Consider the following 20,673-nt stretch of genomic DNA (forward strand, 5'->3'; position numbering starts at 1 on the left):
TTTTTTTTTCCTTTTCTTTTTTTTGCTCCGCCAGCAGCACTCGGCCTTTTTTTCCCCCTGCTCCGCCGGTGGACCTGCCCCTGCCCCCGTGTGGCCCGATATTTTCTTCATCTGATCTGGTCACCCTAAATATAAGGACAGTAAGTTTCCAGCTTCCTAAGGATGCTGTAAGGATTTAATGAATTACAAGTGCATTACAAAGCATTTTCAACATGCAAAAACATTATATAAATGCCAGGTGTTTTTATTAGTGGTATACCTGCTGTATGCTGCCATAGGGATATACGTGGTTATCCTCTAAGTATACACTGCCTTCAAGGAACTCCGAAGTTGTCAGTTTCATTCATATTCTGTAGCCCATTCAGTTCAGTACGTGATTTCACATAACTACAAAGCTGGCATGCTGAATGTATTGTCCCAGCAGCTGCAGCAAGCGAACTTGCTGACTCATTGGTTCCATTCTTGAGGGAACAGGATGTGAATAGCTGTTCCCATTGAACTTGGCTATGAGGAGACTGAGCCCCAAAATGAGGTGAGGCGCTGTTCACACAACTGAATCACCATTGATGGCAATTAGTAAATTAGACCTTGAACGTGCTCTGTAGCTCCCAGTGCTGCTTTGCTGCTGTCTGTCAGTGATGAGTAGATATGTGTCCAGCAGCCAAACTGTGATGATATTTGGGTGGAATCAATGCACTGTGGGGAATATTAAACACTGAGAATTCAGAAATCTGTGTGCTGTCTTGGAAGGTACCATACACCAAGGATGAAGGCAAGGAGATGTTGTGCTAGTGACACATCCATCATAATCTGAATCTATTAAAACATACAATAAACCTATGACACTCACTGTGACTAGCTATTGAGGCCAAGAGTTTAAATAGGGATTATTCATTTATATGAATAACCACTAATAAATAGCCTCATTAGCTAGAATAACTGGAGTATATTCAAGGGCTAATTTGCTAATTGCGGTCAATGTTAGTTTATTTGCGCAATATCAGGCACTCTTTTGAAACACCCTTTCTTCAGGCGCTCTTCTGAAACACCTGGTAGAAATACTTTCCTCTGAAGCATGATTGGAAACAGGATACCAGATTAAGTATCTATTACTATGATCCAGTATGGAAATTCCTACACTGTTGTGTTCCTTATATCAGCCCTTTAAGTGCAATGCCATCAGTGTAGTGCTATTATTTACAATTCTCTAGCACCTTTTCTCTGTTGCTCTGAAGTGTTACAAATGTGTCCGAAGCCTTGGATACGTGTAGGGAGGGAGATAGGCATTCTTATTTCCAAATTTACAGAGGAGGAAATTGAGGAACAAAAACGTTAAATGACTTTCCCAAGGACACTTCAAAACAATGGCACAGCTGGAAGTAGAACCACGGAGTCCTGATTCTCCATCAACTGCTTTAAGTATTAGACTAAGGCCTGGTCTACACTAGGAAATTAGGTTGATATAATGATGTTGCTCAAGGGTCTGAAAAATCCACCTCGGAGCAAGGCATTTAAACTGACCTAATCCCCAGTATAGACAACACTAGGTTGATGAGAGTATTCTCACATCAACCTAGCTACAACCTCCAAGACCTGGTCTACACTAGGGGGGCAATCGATCTAAGTTATGCAACTTCAGCTACATGAATAACATAGCTGAAGTCAACGTACTTAGATCGACTTACCGTGGTGTCTTCACCACAGTGAGTCGACTGCTGCCATTCCCCCATCAACTTCACCTGCGCCTCTCACGGCAGCGGAGTACAGGAGTCGACGGGAGAGCACTCGGGGATTGGTTTATTGTGTCTAGTCTAGATGCGATAAATTGACTCCTGCTGGATCGATCGCTTATTTGGTGGGTAGTGTAGACATGGTGGTGGCATACCTATGCCAATGGGAAAACTCCTCTGATTGGCAGTAGGTAGTGTCTTCACTGAAGTAGCACAGCTGCAGCACTGGAGTGTTAATTCAGAGCTTATCCACACTTGCCTCTGAAGTAGAAAGTCCCTCTGGACTGGGTTAGTACATCTTTGTGAGGGAGGTGTGCCTACACTGGTGGACAAGAGAGGAATAAACAGACTCCCTAGTGCACTGTTACTTAGGAGAGACAGGAATATCCATCATGATTCGCTAGATCATTGCTATGAAACATTACAAGATGGCCTTTCAGGGCATTTCACTAAGGCATGGACAAAAGCTGCAGTGGAACTAGTCAAACCTGTCAATCTAGGTTAAACAATAAAACTCAAATGTCTCAACTTCAGCTTCTGGAGGTTAAACAATAACAGCTATAGAGTAAAGTACCTTAATTTGTATCCAGAGAATTTTTTTAAAGAAGCTCAAGGAGGACTGCAGAGCTCAGGATAACGAAACAAGCCTATTAATCAAAAGGTCTCTAGTCCAAAGCCCAGGTTGATAGTGACTAAAAGTCATTACCGTTTGATGGCTGTTGGGTGGTTTACATGAAAGTTTTCTACGGTGATGGTGATCTATTGTCCATGTCTCTCAAACATACAGAAGCATTGAAAGCACAACTGCCTGACAGATATTTAGCTTAGTGCTTATTTTGATACCTCTATCATTCCATGGGTGGCATGACAGCATTCCAAATGCAAGCTGGTTTGGCTGTGTAATGAGTAATCTCATCAAAGGTGGCAATCTGTGATCGTATACTCCCTAGGTAGCAAAACTTCTGCACAGACTTGAGCACTGTTGATCTTAATAATTGGGTAGATATGTGCATTCCTGGCACACGTTGGCACAGTAGTTCAGTTTTCTTTAGGCTGATTTGATCTCACCCCCACATGAGGCAACTTGATCAGTTCCACATGTGCTGTCTTTGGTCTGTTTGCAGGATCAAATGGTGGGGCAAGATTCCCAATATCAAAATCTGTAACTGTTGTTGGATGTCTGCCATTCAAAGCATGCTCTTAAAAGATTAGCTGTTGATTTTGTTTGCATTGCTGACTCTGATATCCAAGGCCATATTTTATAGTCACCTAAAGCAATGCACTTGTTCTCATGGTATCCAGTACAAATAATTCAAAAACACACCGAAGTCAAACTCAAAAGCATGTCTGGTTCACCTAGCAGCTAGGAAGCAAGAGCCCCTGACAGAGTAAGGTGGTGGCAGACTTATCATATCACCATTTACTGCTTTGAAGCAAGGTGTATTAACACTTTGTGTGGAAACTGAACAGCACAAAGCAAGGTTAGAACTGCCTGCAATGGTCATAGACAATCTTGTGGGACAGACATGTAACCGTGTTTGCTATTGTGGCATTGGTCTGATCGCACACATATGTATTCACCTACAGCGTTTGCTGAATTCTTGTATGACATGAGAGCCTTAGGGTGACCAGATGTCCCGATTTTATAGGGACAGTCCTGATATTTGGGGCTTTTTCTTATATAGGCTCCTATTACCCCCCACTCCCTGTCCTGATTTTTTGCACTTGCTGTCTGGTTACCCTAGAGAGTCTCCATATGAAAGTAGTAGGTTCTCAGTCTAATTTCCATAGGACAAATATCCACATCACAAAATTAACACTAATTGTCCCTGTCATGGAAGACTCAGCAGAGAAGCCTAGGACTGAATAGGCCACAGGAACTGAACTCTCGCCTCATCACACACAGAGAGAGAGAGAGAGAGAGTGTCCAAGTCAGCATAGTGATTTTTCCCAACTCCACTTCTGCTAATTATCACTGTACAAAGAGTTATGGGCAAATATTGCCTCAGATACTGATGGCAACAAAGGCAAAAGCCTGGGTCTTGCACAATGCCCTAGTAAATAGGCTTTGTGGAGGAGATCTCTGCAGGTGTTGGAATCCTCCCGTCTCCTAGTCGTGCACCACCAGAAGGAGCTGGTCTGTGGCTGTTACTGGAGCCTCAAGTTTGTGGGCCTAGAACTCTTTTGAACTTTTTTAGAAGATCTATTTCTATAAGTCTATAATATACAAATGTATTACTGGCATGTGAAACCTTAAACTAGAGTGAATAAATGAAGACTCCACACAGCTCTTCTGAAAGGTTGCTGACCCCTGATTTACACTGTGAGATCTTCCAAGAGGGGACTGGTGCTCCTTACATGTATGTATCAAGCCCAGTTTTTACGCCTGGGTCATACAACTGTGAATCTACTGGCCATACCACAAGTACCCTCTGCATTTTCCCTTCCCCAAAGGAACACACGTAACCAAGGTTGTGCAGTGTGAAGCAGGATCATCACAGTATTTTTGTGACTTGGGCACTCCCCCACCATGCCACTTCTGTTGCCCATTAGTCTGCAAGACTTGGCCCCAACCATGGCCAGTGTTTTAGCAATGGCTAATGAACTACCATTCCAGTGCTAGCGCCTTTCTGAAGAAGGAAAGTGTGACACACACAATTTATTCCAGGCTAAATTGCCTACCCTGCCCAGAAGGTTTCATTTTATTTATGGGAAAATAGACTAGTTAATAATCTCACAGAAATGATGTAACTGGAGAAAAGTCTCCTCTGACTAAATCCATTCTAATTAATTGTTTGGCAAAATGTTTAGGCAGGAGAACTGACTCTGAACTGATTCCTGACAAAGCAGATTTTGCATGGGTCTTAACATTCGCACTGCTGGCATCCGTTTGTTTTGATAACATTTTCAAACCAAATTATGAGTTACAAAAGCAGCTGCACACTATGCACGTCCTCGTGCCTAACGTTGACTGTTACAGGCCCAACAGGAATGAAACAAGAACAGCCAAAGCTACAGAGAACCCAAAAAAACAACAAACAAGGGTGGAGTAAGAATAGCTCATGCTGTAAAGTATCATCATAGCTGCTGAACAGTTCTGTAAAATAAAAGGGAAGCTGACCAAAAACAAACAACTAAACAAAGCACACAAACAATCTAGCATGCAGCTGGGTGAAGGGATCCACAGTGACTGAAAACATTCACGAAGGAATTCCACACAGCCATTGGACACCACAAATAGTAATTACTCACACTCAAGCAGGGACTTGTTTTCTTAAGATCTGATTCTGCAAGGGGCTCTGCACCTCTTTTTTCTCTCCACAAATCCAGGGGGAATTAAGGGCATTCAACACCACTCTGGAGAGACCCAGCACCTCACAAGCCTGGATGCTTTGTAAGGACCTGATCTTGCTCCCATTACATTACATGAAAACAATCACAATGAAATCCGTGCAAGTGGAATCAGTGAATGAAAGTGAATGAAAACACTTGTTTAAAACAGGGATATGATATAGTATAGCATGACAAGGACATTGCAATATCTTCTATTTTATTGGTTATTAAATGTGAATTTATTCCATTTATTCACAATTCTCAGCAGGAACAGGAAATTTTATGCAAGATTAAAGTTTATGGAACATCCTAATATACAGATTTGTAAATCCACAAGCTCAAAAACCATTCAGGCAAATTTCAGTTGCCACAAATGTTAGGGAGCAGAGGTTTGATAGTATCCTGTGTTTCTGTGAGGTCTATCTGATCAGACTTCCTGCTCTTAGTTCTATTTTTTTCTCCACTGATCCTTTTATTTATGAATTATTGCTTTTTATATGGAACCCACACCTAGCGCTTGATCCTGCAAAATGGTGGGAATAGGGTACTTCGCACTTCTCAGGAGATGCTTTAGCACTCTGCAGGATTGGGCCCTTAAAGCATAGACTGGGAAGGGATGTAAAGTATGCTATGTCTGTTACTGGATCTGGATCCAAGAACACTGCAAACCAGCTGGTTGCAGGAGAGAAACCAGGGATTGAAAATTACTTTGGGGTGAGGTATGTGATTTGCTGTAAGTAATCTTGGCACAGTGTACAGCTAGCAACCCAAGTTGGGGCTGGCCACTATTTATTTGCAAGTTTCATATTTCATGAAGCACCTGGAAAACAAATGTTTTAGAGTGCTGGAAAGCAGCTAAGAATCCCAGCTTTGCTTTGCAGTAGCATGTAGCATCTAGGTGGTTTGCAAGACATTTGACCTTGAAAACAAATTATTTTCACAAGAAAGAGTCAACGGACTTGAGAGCAAAGACAAAAACAACGATGCTGTAAATTCTATGCCCTGCAAAGCTCAGGATAAGTTAAAAGACTACAACTAACTTTTTTTTGGAAGGAGGGGAGGAAGGGGAAAGTAAAACTGGCAAATTGACTAAACTGAAATCTGGGAGGAAATGAACCAGAAGTTTTGAGGAAGGAGACTTGCAGGCATAAGAGCTCTCCTTATAAGATCCAATTCAAATAGAAATTTGCTGTGCTTGTGCTGTATTTATTCAATGCTTTGGTATCATGCCTAATGAGATTTTGTTTTCATGCTTCCTCCACCCCGAACACCAGACTGTGGATGGGCATTTGAGAGATCCCGGGAACACAGAATGTTAATCTACAGGGTGAGGAAGCTAGCATACATACTGATTTTTGTGAACTATATGACACTGTATATATGGCATAATAGTTTTAGGTTCTTGGGAGACACTTTAGTCTCACATTCACTTGTGTTGGTACTTGATTACATCTATATTGAACTATTAACAATAAGAACAAATTCTTGCTGCAGTTGAAGGGAGAAAGCAAATTGGCAATCAAAATTACTTGATTTTTAAAGTAGGGGGAACTCACAATTTGTCAAAATGTTTTTTCACTGTTTTTGTTAGCTTGTTAGGGGGAGAGGGATAGCTCAGTGGTTTGAGCACTGGCCTGCTTAAACCCAGGGTTGTGAGCTCAAGCCATGAGGGGGCCATTTAGGGATCTGGACCAAAAAAAAAAGTTGGGGATTAGGCCTGCTTTGAGCAGGGGGTTGCACTACATGACCTTCTGAGGTCCCTTCAAACCATGATAGTCTATGATTCTAAAACAATGCAAGAATTTAACAGCTGCTACAGGGAGTAATATTTCTTTGCTGCATTTCCCTAGCCAGCAGTCAGAGGTGGAGTGAATCCCACGCTGCTGCTAACATAATGAGCAGTTCCTATTACCACATTCAAGAAGAGCTACAATAGTCTAATTCAGCTAAGTGGAGAAAATATAGGCCATTATTCATGTCCCCCCTCTAAGTCAAAATATCAATTTACTGCTCTTATTTGTATTTAGGGTGACCAAATGTCCCAATTTTATAGGGACAGTCCCAATTTTTGGGTCTTTTTGTTATATAGGTTCCTATTTACCCCCCACCCCATCTCAATTTTTCACATTTGCTATCTGGTCACCCTATTTGCATTGAACCTCCTCTTGAACCTGGAAACAGGAAGCCCTGACAATGTCTCCACAACCTGAGACTCAACTTCCTTCTTTGCTGGAAGAGAGGACTATAGAAGAGGCTCAAATATTAACATTTTCTTCAATTACATTTTTAATTAGTTGACCTTTTTTTGTTTTACATAAATAAAGTGACAGCCATGATTTCAGGGACAACATCCCACAAGCTGCCAGGGCTAGAGATGTTTTGGGGAACCAGCATCAATACTTTCTGGGCTAGTAAATGTTTTTAAGCACTGGTCCTGTGTCATATGATCAGCAACACTTTCAACTCCTGTAGAAACAATAACACTGGGGGGAGGGAAGACCTAAGAGTTACCTATCTAGCCCATTGCCCTCCATATGGTGCATCCATCTCACAAATTTGGCCATGAAAAATGCATCACGGACCATGAAATCTGGTCTCCCGCCATGAAATCTAGTCTTTTGTGTGCTTTTACCCTATACTATACAGATTTCCTGGGGGATCAGTGTTTCTCAAACTGGGCATCCTGTCCCAAAAGGGAGTTGCAGGGGGATTGCAAGGTTATTTTCGGGAGTTTGTTTTATTGCCACCCTTACTTCTGTGCTGCCTTCAGAGCTGGATGGCCAGAGAGCAACGGTTGTTTGCAGGGAGCCCAGCTCTGAAGGCTGTGCCCTGCCAGCAGCAGTAAGGGTGGTGATACCATATCATGCTTCCCTTACTTCTGTGCTGCTGCCTTCAGAGCTGGGCAGTCGGAGAGTGGCAGCTGCTGACTGAAGGTCAAGCTCTGCAGGGAGCAGCAAGGGTGGCAATACCTTCAGAGTGGCCAGCAGCCGCCACTCTCCAGCCGCCCAGTTCTGAAGGCACCACCACTGCCAACAGCAGCAGAGCAAGAGTAAGGGTAGCAGTACCGCAGCTCTCCCTACAACAACCTTGCAACCCCCGCCCCCCAACTCCGTTTTGGGTCAAGACCCCTACAATTACAACACCATCAAATTTCAGATTTAAATAGCTGAAATCATGAAATTTAGGATTTTTAAAATCCTCTGACTGTAAAATTGACCAAAATGGACCGTGAATTTGGTAGGGCCCTATCGATAAACAACTATCAGATATGCTATGAGCATGGGCTGCAGTTGGCCAATGACCTAAAAGGTGAAAGGCTCCATATCCCATCATCATCTATCCTGAACAACCCTGTTCAGATTCTCATTTTCCCAATGGCTATAAGGGAGGCTTAGGAAAACACCAGAGACTGGATCTAAAGTTCACACATCAGTAAACCAGATAAGAAGAGGTGCTTGTAGGGTTATTAGGGTTTCATCTTTCCTTCAAGGCACAGAGGCATGTCAGTGCTGGAATATTCCTGATCTCTGCTGGTTTAGGAAACAAGGATTATACAAATATTTTGATATTCCTATTTTCATCATTGGAACGGAACACAACTGTGCCAGATTTTCTTATTTAGAAAAGGACACTGGTGCCTGTCGTCTCAGCTCCCTAAAAAAGCCATTAACAAATATACTGCCTTAAGCACCAAGTTAAAGATGAAAGCAGCTACAATTTGTTCCATTTTACCTGCAGCCCCGGGAGTCAACATAATTATACGGAACTGCTATTAAATATATAAATAAATATTACTAGCAATAATAATTCCTGTCACTATGATAACAGTCCTGGAGTCAACCTGAACATTCATCTCTGTGGAAGACTTTTCTCAATAATACACAAAGCAAGACTCGGCAGCTCTTATCTGCTGTGTTGCAAATTTTGGCCTGAATATGATCACTGAGCTGCCACTCTCTTATTGTTTCAGGTTAGTTTTTGTATAACACAGTAATCTGCAACTGGCTTCAGATTAAAAAATCAATGGACAAATGTAGGGAAAGGGATGAGATTAGATACTAGTGTTTCTTTCACCTGTTTGGTGCTCATGGGGTTAAGCGCAGACACTGCTAGTAAAGAATTTCTCCCTCACATCCATTACTCATCCTGCCCTGAAGACAAGTCACTGGCTGGCTAGGTGAGGTCTGTCACATGAGCTTTGCTGCAGAACAATGCTTTTTTGGCAACAGTATTTATGTCACAGTTTTGGCCAGGGTGGTTTCAGGCCATAGCAGATCAGTGAAGATTTGAATATATTTTCATTTTGCATGTTTTATTGATTAAGTCTCTGCACATGTGCTCAGAGTTTCTGGATGGGCACGTCTTAAAATCACAATGAATAAAATAATGTACAAAAACAATGGTCAAAATCCAGCTAGTCTCTGCAGCTAATACTCTCTCCCTGGCCAGAGCTGTCTTAAAATAGAAACGGCCATTCACATTCATCAGAAAACCATGACCTTGAAAACTGTATTGTACGAATATAATATTTTTGACAGTTCCTTTCTGTTATATGTACCTTTCTCCACGTGCTTTATGGTAACTTAGAGAGTACACTGAATCCCACTATTCAGACACACTCAGCACCAGGCAAACCTTTGTTTTAAGATCTCTTTTGTATCTATGATAATAGGATTATCCGTCCAGTTTCTGCCTCCGAGTTTAGTTTTGAAAAGAGGGCTTGTGTGATCTGAAAGATTGTACATTAAAATAGATACACTTGACCCAATTAAAGAAACCCTTGTCATTGGAATACAGTAGTCCTTTCCTGCTTCTGTATTATTCTAAACTTTTCTTTTTTACGTGCATTTAATACAGGTGAAAGGTGTTTTGAAAAGGGAGTTGGCCATGGCCACCCAGGCAAGTCAGCAAGAGAACCCATGTTTCTTGACTTCCAATCCCATGTCATTTCCTTTGGACATACTTGGACTCTGATCCTGCAGTCAGATCAAAGGAGGCAGACCCTGTACAGATCCAATTGTAGGACCAAGGCTTTGGTTTCTAAAATGCTTTTGGATGCTCAAAAGCACAACATGTTTCCCTACTGATGTAATGTGTTTGCTGCTGGAGGAAGAACTTCTGCTATTAAAATGGCCAGTGTTTGTTTACTTCCTCATTGGGGTACACAGCGCAAAAATGAGTTTGTACATTTTAGACTATCACTACCAAACTTCCCCCCCGCCACATGGAACTATGAATTTGTGTGAATAAATATTTCTCACAGAGAAGTACTATTATACCTATGACCAAGATTAAAACAAACAAGGCAAAACTTAAAAGTTAGGAATGTTTAAAAATTGTGCACTGCCAAAAAAAATGTCTATTTGAGGGTTTGCTCTTCTAGAAAGATGCACTTGGTTCAGGATATATTTTTTCAAAACTTCTGGAGTGTTTTAACAAGGCCAGCATAATCACTGCAGCACCATGAACTAGGGCAGAGTGAAATTCACCCAGGTCTGTGTGGAGCCCTATGGACTTCAATAAGTCTAAGTGCAGTGAGGAGGTTCATCTGCATGGAGCAACTTGCAGCACCAAGGCTTCAGTGAGTATTTTTGTCCAATTAATTCTTTTCCTCCTTCCTTCTGGCCTTAGAAATATCACCAAGCTACATTAAAAACAATGTTAACACAACATTAGGGCTGTAAGCCAAACTATATCAAAGAGTCAAGAAATGCAAAATGTAGGACCCTGCCAACCTCTGCTAATGTGGCCACACTGCACCTTACTGGGTATTTTCTGAAGTCGGTGTGGGAGTTGGGGCTAGCTGTGGAGGGTGAGGGGAGGACAAGGAGTCAGTGGGTGGGCTGGGGAGGGAAAGAAGTTGGTGTGGGAGCTGGGGTTAGTTGTGGAGGGGGAGGAGTAGGTGGGTAGGGAAAGTTGGGTAGGGAGCTGGGGCTAGCTGGGGAGGGGGAGGGGAGGCTAAGTTGTCAGTGAGCAGGTAGGGGAGGGACAGGAGTCGGTGTGGGAGCTGGGGAGGGGGTGAGGAGGTGAAGGAGTCAGTCGGCAGGTGGTGGAGCGGCAGGAGTTGGTGTGGGAGCTGGGCTAGCTGGCGGAGGTAGAGGGGCAAGTTGTCAGTGGGTGGTGGGTGGGGGAGGGACAGGAGTTGGTGTGGGAACTGGGCTAGCTGGAGGGGGTGAGGAGGCAAAGAGTACGGAGTCAGTGGGTGGGTGGGGAGGGGCAGGAGTCGGTGTGGGAGCTGGGGAGGGGAGGCCAGTCGTCAGTGGCAGGCGGGGAGGGGAGGGCCAAGTTGTCAGTGGGCAGGCGGGGGAGGGGCAGGGTCGGCGTGGTGGGAGCTGGGCTAGCTAGGAAGGGGGAAGGGAGGCTGAGGGGCTCACTAGGGACCAGGTAAATTTCACCACAGAGTCAGAGGAAGCGACGCAAGCTCAGCGCATGCGCACAGCGCCCCCAGCCCCCTTACCTGAGGCAGCGGGAGGCGAACTCGAGACACGAAAAGAGCTCTCCGGAGGGCCAATGCGAGGCCAGCACATCAAACGCTACTCAACCCACTCCATCCGCAGCCAATCAGAACCGCCGAGCTAGAAAGAGCCCACTCTAGTCCCCGTTCATCGTCATCCTTCTCACCAGCCAATAGGAAGAGAGCTCATTCTCCCTCCCCCTCCGTTATGGTTCTCAGCCAATGGGAAGTCACCCTCCCTGGCGGACAGTTGGCCGTTTACCGCACAGGGGCCGTCACCCTCTAGAGGGCGTGGCCACTCGGAGGGGCGTGGCCAATCTCCTGGAGCGGCTATATAAGGGGCCGCTGGGAGAAGAGGCGCCATTTTGTACGGCAGAGTCTGGGTCGAGTGGAGGCTGCGGAGGGTTTCGGGGTTCGGACCAGAGCGGCCGGATGGTGAAATCCTCCCTGCAGCGGATACTCAACAGTCACTGCTTCGCCAGAGAGAAAGAGGGGAATAAAAGCACCATCATCATCATGCCCGCCGTGCTGAGCCTCCGTGCCGGACAGAGCAGGTGAGGCGCCGGGCCCGCCTCAGCCCTCACCCCCCCTCCCGCGGCGCCCTCCGGGCCTCTGAGGTGCCCCCCGCCGTGCCGAGCCGATCAGCCCGGGCCGCACGCATCATCCGCGGCTCTGCGTTGGTCCTGGGCCGGGCTTTGTACCCCTTGAGGGCAGCGCCCTGAGCGTGGGCGCCAGGCTCATCTCGAGGGCGTCCTGGCCCCCCCCAGGAGGTGGGTGGGGGTGGAGATCACGTGGGCTGGCTGGAGGAGCTGGGCATTGACGTAGCCCCTTTGGGGATCCCCTCCCGCCAGGGCTCAGGCCTCATGAGGCCCTTTCACCCCCCCATCCTCGCGCACGTGGGAGTCGTCGCCCCCTCCTCCCCCACAGGCCTTGTTACTACTTCCCCTTCGAGCAGGTGAGTCCCCTCCCCCGCTTGCTTGCGGGTGGCCTGCAGATTTCCCGGGTCCTGTCTGAGGCCATCAGTAGCCCCTGGACAAACACATTGCTGGGCTGCATTAAATTAGTCTCCACATAAGTAGAGCAGGAGCTGCGGTGAGTAACGTTCCCTTCCCCATAGCACAGTTAAATCCTCGCACGCACTAATACCATTATTAAAATAACAAAGAGCCTAACCTGCCACGTGACAGTTAAAGGTCAGTTAGATGTAAACAGCAGCCACATAACTGGCTGCTGAAATTGCCAGAATAGCTAACAGATCAGCAAAGGCATGAATGTATTTTGCTGAAACAGTGGTGACTTGTGGCTACTCCTCAATAAAAGTCCTCATTAAAGAAAGATCTAATAGAAATGACTACATCAAAGCAATAGACTGTTTCTGGTATGAAGGCATTTCCTGTGATAGTTGGAAGGTGATTAATTCAGAATGGCAGAAATGTGAGAGCCTCTATGTAAGGATATAGTTACATGGAAACGAATCAAGATGCATAGTCTAGAGTAGAACCTAAGAGTGTTATCAAAGCTGCTTGCTTAATCCTCTGATGCAGTTCAAACTATGACAGTAATTGCTGGGATGAAAATTACTGTGACCTCTGCAGGGGACAGAAAGTAGCTATCAAATCCATTATGCATTATTTCCTTTTCAGAAGTTCTTTTAAGAAGCTGTTTTTGTTAGATAAAGTTGTGGTCCAAAAGGAAGGCCATGTAGAGACCACACAGTGAGCACAACTTTAAAATGTGGTATTAAAAGTAACTCCCAAAGCTAAATGAGCCTTTATGCTACAGAACTGTATAGAATTGCACGGGGGGGGGGTTTAAATACAAGTGCTTAGTAAGTAAAAATGTGGTTCTTATCACACGAGGACAGTGAGATACACTGCTTTATAATGAACCTCAAAAGGAATATTAAAATAAGTGTTTGATGCATGGATCAGAGCACCAGTTGAATTCTTTACTGTAAAACTGCTGCACTTTGGAAATTGAATACAACTGAGGGCTCAGATACAATTGATCCTAGTCTCTTGTAACTTTATGCAGTATAATACATTCATATTATAGCCTCACAATGGTCCCCTTTATTGATCACTTTCAGCATATGATATTGTACCTATCAATATATAGCTGTTCAAAGGCTTCCTAATGAGTGGTCTGTTTGTCTCACCACAATTTTCTGACTGATTTGGAACTCTCAAAGACGTTTGGACTGAGCAAAATGGTGGATTATTTTGTACATGTTTATACCGATTTGCAAATGGCTGCTGGAACTCACAGATAGGATGATTGTGAAAATTTCCCTAAGGGCCTTGATTGCTGCATCTGCTGAGATGACGCAACCAAAGTGTAAGCCTGCAGGGTGAAAGATGGTGCAGAGGGAGGGGCTAATGGGCACAGCAGTCATTCTTGTTACTGTATAAAGCTGATCAGGCAAGCAGGCTTACTGATGATATGAAACAACTTGTGTAGAAAAATTAGATTTAATCGTAGCTTCAAGAGGATGGAATGCTTTAAATAGAGGGTTCTGTAGTAAAGATCAGTATTAAATTTAGCAGAGCCATATATGCTCTCTGCCTTGGAAATTTTCATAAAGATGCTCAGTATGAAAACTTCAAGTAGGTTTTCAGATTAGTGATATTTTAAGGGAACAGTCTTAAACATTTTAACATATAGTAAAAAATTGATCACAAGTGTACTATTTCCTCATGAGCTTTGAATGGTGAAAACAATTTGGAGATACCAAAAAACAAGTAGAATCTACTTAAACTCACCAGAATGTAGAGAAACAATGTGAGTACTTCCAGAGCAAACTCACCACAAGGTCTGATTTGTATGCACAGGGCCTGGGACATCTGCCAACGAAACACTGTTTCTCATAAAAATAAAAATAAATTATAAAATCAGTTATAACTAAAACTACAGTTAACCTTCGAATTGGGAATTATAGTACCAGTGCTACTGTGATCAAAATGTTCACACATCTACTAGAAACTGGTCAAGAGGGAGGAAGAATGTCAAGTCTCAGTTCTTGAATGTGCAGAGCTTTTATTGGCTTCAGTGGGAATTACTCATTAAAATTGTGAGATTGGACATGAAATGTTTCTAAATTATGAAATAGCCTCCAGTTGTCATGCCTGATAACATTTATAGGTTAATTTAACTGTAACATTTATAATTAAGTTCTTAGATTGATTTTGTTTTTCAGCCTGAACTTTAAATGTCATCAAATCCTTGGCTTTCCTCACATTTGTGGACTTGGTAGCTTAAGCATCATGGGTGTACTTTTAATGTGCCTCTTTTTTGTGAACATAGGCCCCGTGCAACCTACATGTTTTTGTCCTGTGTCAAGGAGAGTGGCATTCCTTTTCCTTTGCTGGATAAATGCAAGTTAATTAAGACTTAATTTTGCTTTCATAAGCTCAGGCCAATAGCATGTTTTCTGTGTGTTTCCTGTTTAAAATGTGATAAAACGTGAATGCTGCTGCTTTATGTAGTTTAACTGAAATCATGATTTTCTTTAGTTCCAGGGTTTCTTTCAATTGCTGTAGTAACCTGGGTCCGGGGCCTCGGTGGTGCTCCTGATGTCCCTCACCCACCCCTGAAGATCCCAGGTGGGCGAGGGAATAGTCAGAGGGATCACAATCTTTCAGCTAATTTATTTTATTCTGTAAGTATATGCAATCTAATGCCAGGCAGTCTTAGCTTCATCTTAGTTTATTAATGACTTTTCATATGGTGAAGACTATATGAGAAGGTTGTAGTACAAATCCTGACTGCAGTGCTCAAGAATTTTGTGCACTTCCATGAGTTTAATTTCAAATTTGTGATGAATTAGTAGTAACTTCCCATCTTATTGTAACAGGATAATCGGCTGAATGTAACAGAGGAACTAACATCTAATAACAGGACAAGAATTCTCAATGTCCAGTCAAGGCTTACAGATGCCAAACATGTTAACTGGAGGGCAGTGCTGAACAGCAACAACCTATATATTGAAATTCCCAGTGGTGCTCTGCCTGAAGGGAGCAAAGACAGGTATGCAGGATAGAGTGTAATATGCCCTTTAACATCTCTTTTCTAATTAGGAATTAGCTTCAGTGCTCCTGAAGAGTGATACTTCTGCATTGGCTACACCCACTTACATCTGATGATGGGTTTATCATGCAGACTTTCTTCTGTTCCAGTCATGACAAAATCTGATTTTTTGCTATAACAGTGCTAAATATTATTCCTATTTTGGTCATGTGCTAGTGAGAACGTAATCTAAATCTCACTTGTTTCATTTCACACTGTGATCCTGAGGCTTCAGAGATGGAAGCTAGCTCTAAAGCAGCGTAAACATACTTGCCTTTAGTTATTGAGTTCTTGCTTTTTTAGCTGCGGAAAGGTTTAGTCTGACTTAAGCTCATCATTTAAGGAGGAAAGTCAACTTATTAATAGGAAAAAGAATTACATGACGGGTTTGTGCTCTTACAAGTAAAGGAACACCAGATATTCCACTTTTATTCATAAACCCTTAACTAACTTCTGTTGGTGTTTGGGCCTTAAAGTGCAGTGGCACCTATCACTGTTAAGTGTTATATGCTAAGTCTGAGTGTAAACCTGGAAGTTTAACTGGGCTGTGTGACTTCAAGGGTAAATCTAAAGAGGGCTGATACACAGCCTCTCTTAGCTGTCAGTGTGAACCTGGGTACTTACATTGCTACCTGATTCAGGCACACAAATTTGCAAGTGCAGATGTGCCCATGAAGTCATTTGCTTGAAAACTTGTCCCCACGTAGTTTTGTGCCTCCACAACATTGCTAGAAGGAGTTGTCCATCTCACTGATATTCCACTTTAGTTTTGCAGTTCTTCTTGAGTTTGCTGAAGAACAGCTTCAAGTTGATCATGTCTTCATTTGCTTCCACAAGAACAGAGATGACAGAGGTGGGTGTAAATTGAAGCCTGTTCAATTGCTTTCACTGTGTGACTTTAGTAATATAGAAAAGTAGCTTCATATAAATGTAATTGCAGTATATCTGTAGAAATTGGTCTCTTCAGATGTCTCATTACTGCTCTGTTGGCCCCTAGGGATTGTCTAGTGACCCGGAATATCAGATTAAACTTGTATTCTTTCTATTTTTGCAGCTGCATTGCTCCGTACTTTCAGCTTTTTGGGCTTTGAGATTGTGAGACCAGGGCATCCCCTTGTCCCCAAGAGACCAGATGCTTGCTTCATGGCCTATACTTTTGAGAGAGACTCTTCAGAAGAAGAATAGATTGCAATGTTTGCCTCTTAGAGCTTTTTTGTTGTCTATAAAGATGAACTGTAGAAATTTTGTCAACATCTGTTATACAGTACTTATAATTGTTTGTTCTTTGTACAAAATATTGTGACCAACTGCTCTGGTGGTGGGATGTTGAAAATTTCAAACTTCATCTTTTCTGAATTTGTGCGCATGTTGTGATTGTGCAAATAAATGCTCACTCCAAATTAGCAGTATATTTCTTGAAGTTTAATATTGTGTTTGTGATACCGAAGTATTTGCTTTAATTCTAAATAAAAATTTATATTTTACTTTTTATTACTGGTTTAAGATGTTTAAGACTTCCCTCTGGTGCGGAAGCTGTGTCCCAGGCTTTTGAATCAAAATGGTAGGTAAGGGCTGCCAAACTAACTTTAGTCTACCCTCCCTGCTGACTTCATAATGTGACCTGTCTGGATGTATTAATCACTTATGTCAAGTGTACCTTGTATTCACACCTCAGTGGTACACAAGTTTACATTGGTCTGAGCCAGCTTTTCAGCACCAATGTGTTCAGTTAAACCAGTTAATATTTTGTGGCTGCTATTGAGGAAGAGTCTTGGAACTGCTTGGGGTGCCTGAACATGTACAAAGCCACAGTCCCTGTTCAGTGGTGGTTTTACATGATGATGAAAAGGATATTACCTTAGTAAAAGGAAAACTGACTGGTGTAAAAATAGGTCTCTGACTTGGCTGCTTGCTTTACCTTGTAGCCTGTTTGGATTTACTTTCAGTAAAAATAGAGTTGGATACCTTGAATAAAGACAACCATTCCACCTATTTTTGATCTGTAATGTGACATCTGGATGGTCTTATACAGTGTCACAGGACCATAATCTGCCAGTGTTTACTTTGACTTCCAAGTCAGGGATTAACTCCTTGGAGTCTTACTGTTTGACCTGCTGCTGGTAACAGATTGCCAGTGATATACCCTCTCCTGCTATTATATAGTCATACCTAAAACCTGATTCCTTGGCACACTAAAATGGGGATGAGGCATTCATGTTGAAGCTCTTGAACACACCCCAGTGAACTTTCAGACAGCATTAGGTGATTTGATGGCTGGTTTGAGAAGAGAATTCATGGGTGGTAAGGTATTTGCCATCTGCTGGGAGTGTCATTACACTTTGCCTAGTACATTAGCAATGAATCTGAATCTCCACCAAAGCCTTAAATCATGAGTGATTTACTATGCAGTATATTTAATATAAAGGGAGTTCCTCTGTACCCTTCAAGCATATCCATTTTCTAATACATCTTAAACAGTCTCTGGTTGCAATGACCGGAGGTGTTCCATATCTCCATCCTCTACACAGGCACCACCTGTAAGGTGACAGTTGAAGCATTGGATGAGGTCATAGAATCCCTTGAGTCTAAGTCATTTCAATTTCCTGGTATGAGTGTTTGGTTTTGCATACTTGGATCATTTATTACTAACTGGAAATCATTAATTCTTTGGAAAGAGCTAGCTTCTCTCAACTAGACTAAATTCTGACACGGCCTACTGCTCACTGCAGCCCTTGTAGACACCAGTGAAGTCAGATGGGGTAACAAAGGGCAGTAAACCAGTCTAGACATGTAGGTGAGTAGTGGGGCCTTGAGGGGAGGTCCTGCTGCACTATTTATAGCTGGGGAGCTCTAGAAAGTGCAGAGGCATGTCTCACAGGGAGCAGAAACCGTCTGTCACTTGCAGCCATGAGGGGCTATTTATCTGGTCTCTGCATTCCCCTCCTTGGGGTTGAGAGCTGGTCATTTGGGTTTGACAGGCCCTTTTCTGCTGAGCTGACAGGTAGGTACCCAGCCACTGAATTCTCTGCACGGAGGAGGGGAGAAGACAGCAGGGGAAAGAGAATCCCTGGTCCAGATGGCATGAAGCTCCCTTCCCCTAAAATTTCTCACCAGTGCTGCTCATACTAGTGATGGGAGGGCTAGTGGAGTCCAGGTGCCTGCTCTTGTCTGGGCAAACGTAGGCACTGGCTTAAATGTTGGCAGCTGCCTAGAAATCTGAGTTATGTTAGTACCCCCACTTTGCTTCCACACGTGAATAGCAACAGGGAGGACATTCAAGAGGAAAATAGTGTAGAGACAGTCTGAGATGCACCAAGATGAGTGTTGGGAAGGCTGGCCCTCATGAGCGGGTGGGTGATGGATGGTAGCAGAGGGCATGCAGTGCTTATGGCTCCTCTCTGACAAGGTTGGTGGTGACCTACATCCACAGAAGGGGACTCTGTACCTGAGCATAGCAAGCAAGCCTGCTATTGAGCCAACATACGCCACCCCCCTGCTGGCTGTTTGGGATGCTCACACTCAACAGGTGGTGGTGGGGGCGCTCAGGAAAATGTGGTTATTTAAAACAAACAGCTCAGCTGTTTGAGCATTGGCCTGCTAAATCCAGGGTTTTGATTCAATCCTTGAGGGGTCCACTTGGGGATTTAGTTGAGGACTGGTCCTACTTTTGAGCAGCGGGTTGGAGTAGATGAGCTCCTGAGGTCCCTTCCAACTTTGCTATTCTATGATTAAGAACCCAAAGTGAGTCCAGTTTCTAGAGAAGCATTTAATTGGATTTTGTTAATTTCACCAGATGTTTGTTAGAAGCACAGAAAATCAACTGACTGGATCAGAGTGGTGGCTCATCTGGCTCAGTATTGTCTCTTCCACAGTGGTCAGCATCAGCTGCTTTGGAGGGAGAGGTCCTGCAGTGGCCCTGAAGTTTAAGGTTTATGTTTCTTCCAAAACTCAACAGTCTTTAATATTTGCCCTTGTAATGTGGATGGTCTCTTCTATAGTGTTTGTTTGATTCTGTTCATCTCTTGGCCTCAATGAGAGCTTGGGGGGAAGAGTTCCACAGACTGACTGCACTGTGTTGAAAAACATTTCCTTTGGTCAGTTTTGAGTGATCCCACTTAGACCTCTGTCCTTGTATTGCATGTCAGGGTAAATAAGAGCACCTGAACTGCCTTCTCTCAGTCATGACAGCATGTACTTTTAGCATCGGCTGTGACTTTTAACATCTACCTGGGAGCTTGGCCTTTAAGGACACATGCTGTGTAGAACTCAATAAATATCACTCCTCCATGGCTGGATTCCAAGCTTAGCTTTAAACTGCTAAACAATGTTGCAATATTGCATTATACAGTTAAAATAATCCCTTAACATTGAATTTATTTAAAGGAAGGTGTAGCGAGGCGGTGTGGCTCCCCTCCTCCACAGGGAGGGTTTGCAGCCCCGTCCATCTTCCCCCAGGGCAGAACTTCGGGCAGAAGGCCCCGCCCTCAAAGGGTCAGGCGGCGACCCGGAAGTATAAAAGCCGGGCGCCGCCTTCAGATGAGCTCAGCAAGCCAGCGAGAGCAGACGTGCTGGACGACCCCTCGTCGCTGGGAGGCTGCCGAGCTCCGAGACCGGGAACCAGCCTTGCCGACCGACCCGCGCAACCCCGACCCTGAGCTGCGGGAACTACCACCGCTACCAGCCCCAACTACGGCCTGGAGGAGCCTCGACCAGACCTGGCCTCGGCTACCCAGAGGTACTACGGATTACCCCTGACTCCGGACTGGGGGAGCCCATGACGGTCGACGACCCGGCGGACAGGTAGTAGCCGCGGAGGGGGGATGGAAAGTAGCCCGGGGGCGGGCTGACCACAGTCAAGCCGCAGAAGGCCCCGAGCGATGACGTGTGTGTCGGTCAGGCTCCACTGACCGCGCTGTCAGTGTGTTTCGGTAGGATCCCCCGAGCACTCTGTCAGTGTGTTTGGGGCTGGATCCCACTGACTGCCACTAGCGGCGACGGCCGCTACTAGGGCCCCGGGCTGGAACGCAGAGGGTGGGGGGGCCTGCATTCCCCCTGCCACCGTAGCCGGTGCATGTATCCCCTTTCTCTCTC

At 44.1% G+C, this 20,673-nt stretch overlaps 2 protein-coding genes across 2 annotated transcripts in view; one reads left to right on the forward strand and one right to left on the reverse strand.

Moving 5' to 3' along the window:
• JSRP1 (junctional sarcoplasmic reticulum protein 1) overlaps positions 1-11,608 on the reverse strand; it is a 62,389-nt gene extending 50,781 nt beyond the window's left edge. The window contains exon 1 of the mRNA XM_032779798.2: positions 11,521-11,608. Coding sequence (XP_032635689.1) covers positions 11,521-11,590 — 70 coding nt within the window. The 5' untranslated portion in view covers positions 11,591-11,608. The remainder of the gene's footprint in view (positions 1-11,520) is intronic.
• Positions 11,609-11,870: 262 nt separating this feature from the next.
• On the forward strand, positions 11,871-17,073 carry OAZ1 (ornithine decarboxylase antizyme 1). The gene is given in 6 exon segments (XM_032779806.2): positions 11,871-12,071; positions 15,030-15,087; positions 15,089-15,175; positions 15,371-15,543; positions 16,350-16,435; positions 16,637-17,073. Coding segments are annotated over 6 exon segments (657 nt in total). The 5' UTR covers positions 11,871-11,949; the 3' UTR covers positions 16,768-17,073.
• Positions 17,074-20,673: the final 3,600 nt, after the last annotated feature.

This window comes from Chelonoidis abingdonii, chromosome 11, assembly GCF_003597395.2.
Source record: "Chelonoidis abingdonii isolate Lonesome George chromosome 11, CheloAbing_2.0, whole genome shotgun sequence".
NCBI classification, from domain to species: Eukaryota; Metazoa; Chordata; order Testudines; family Testudinidae; genus Chelonoidis; species Chelonoidis abingdonii.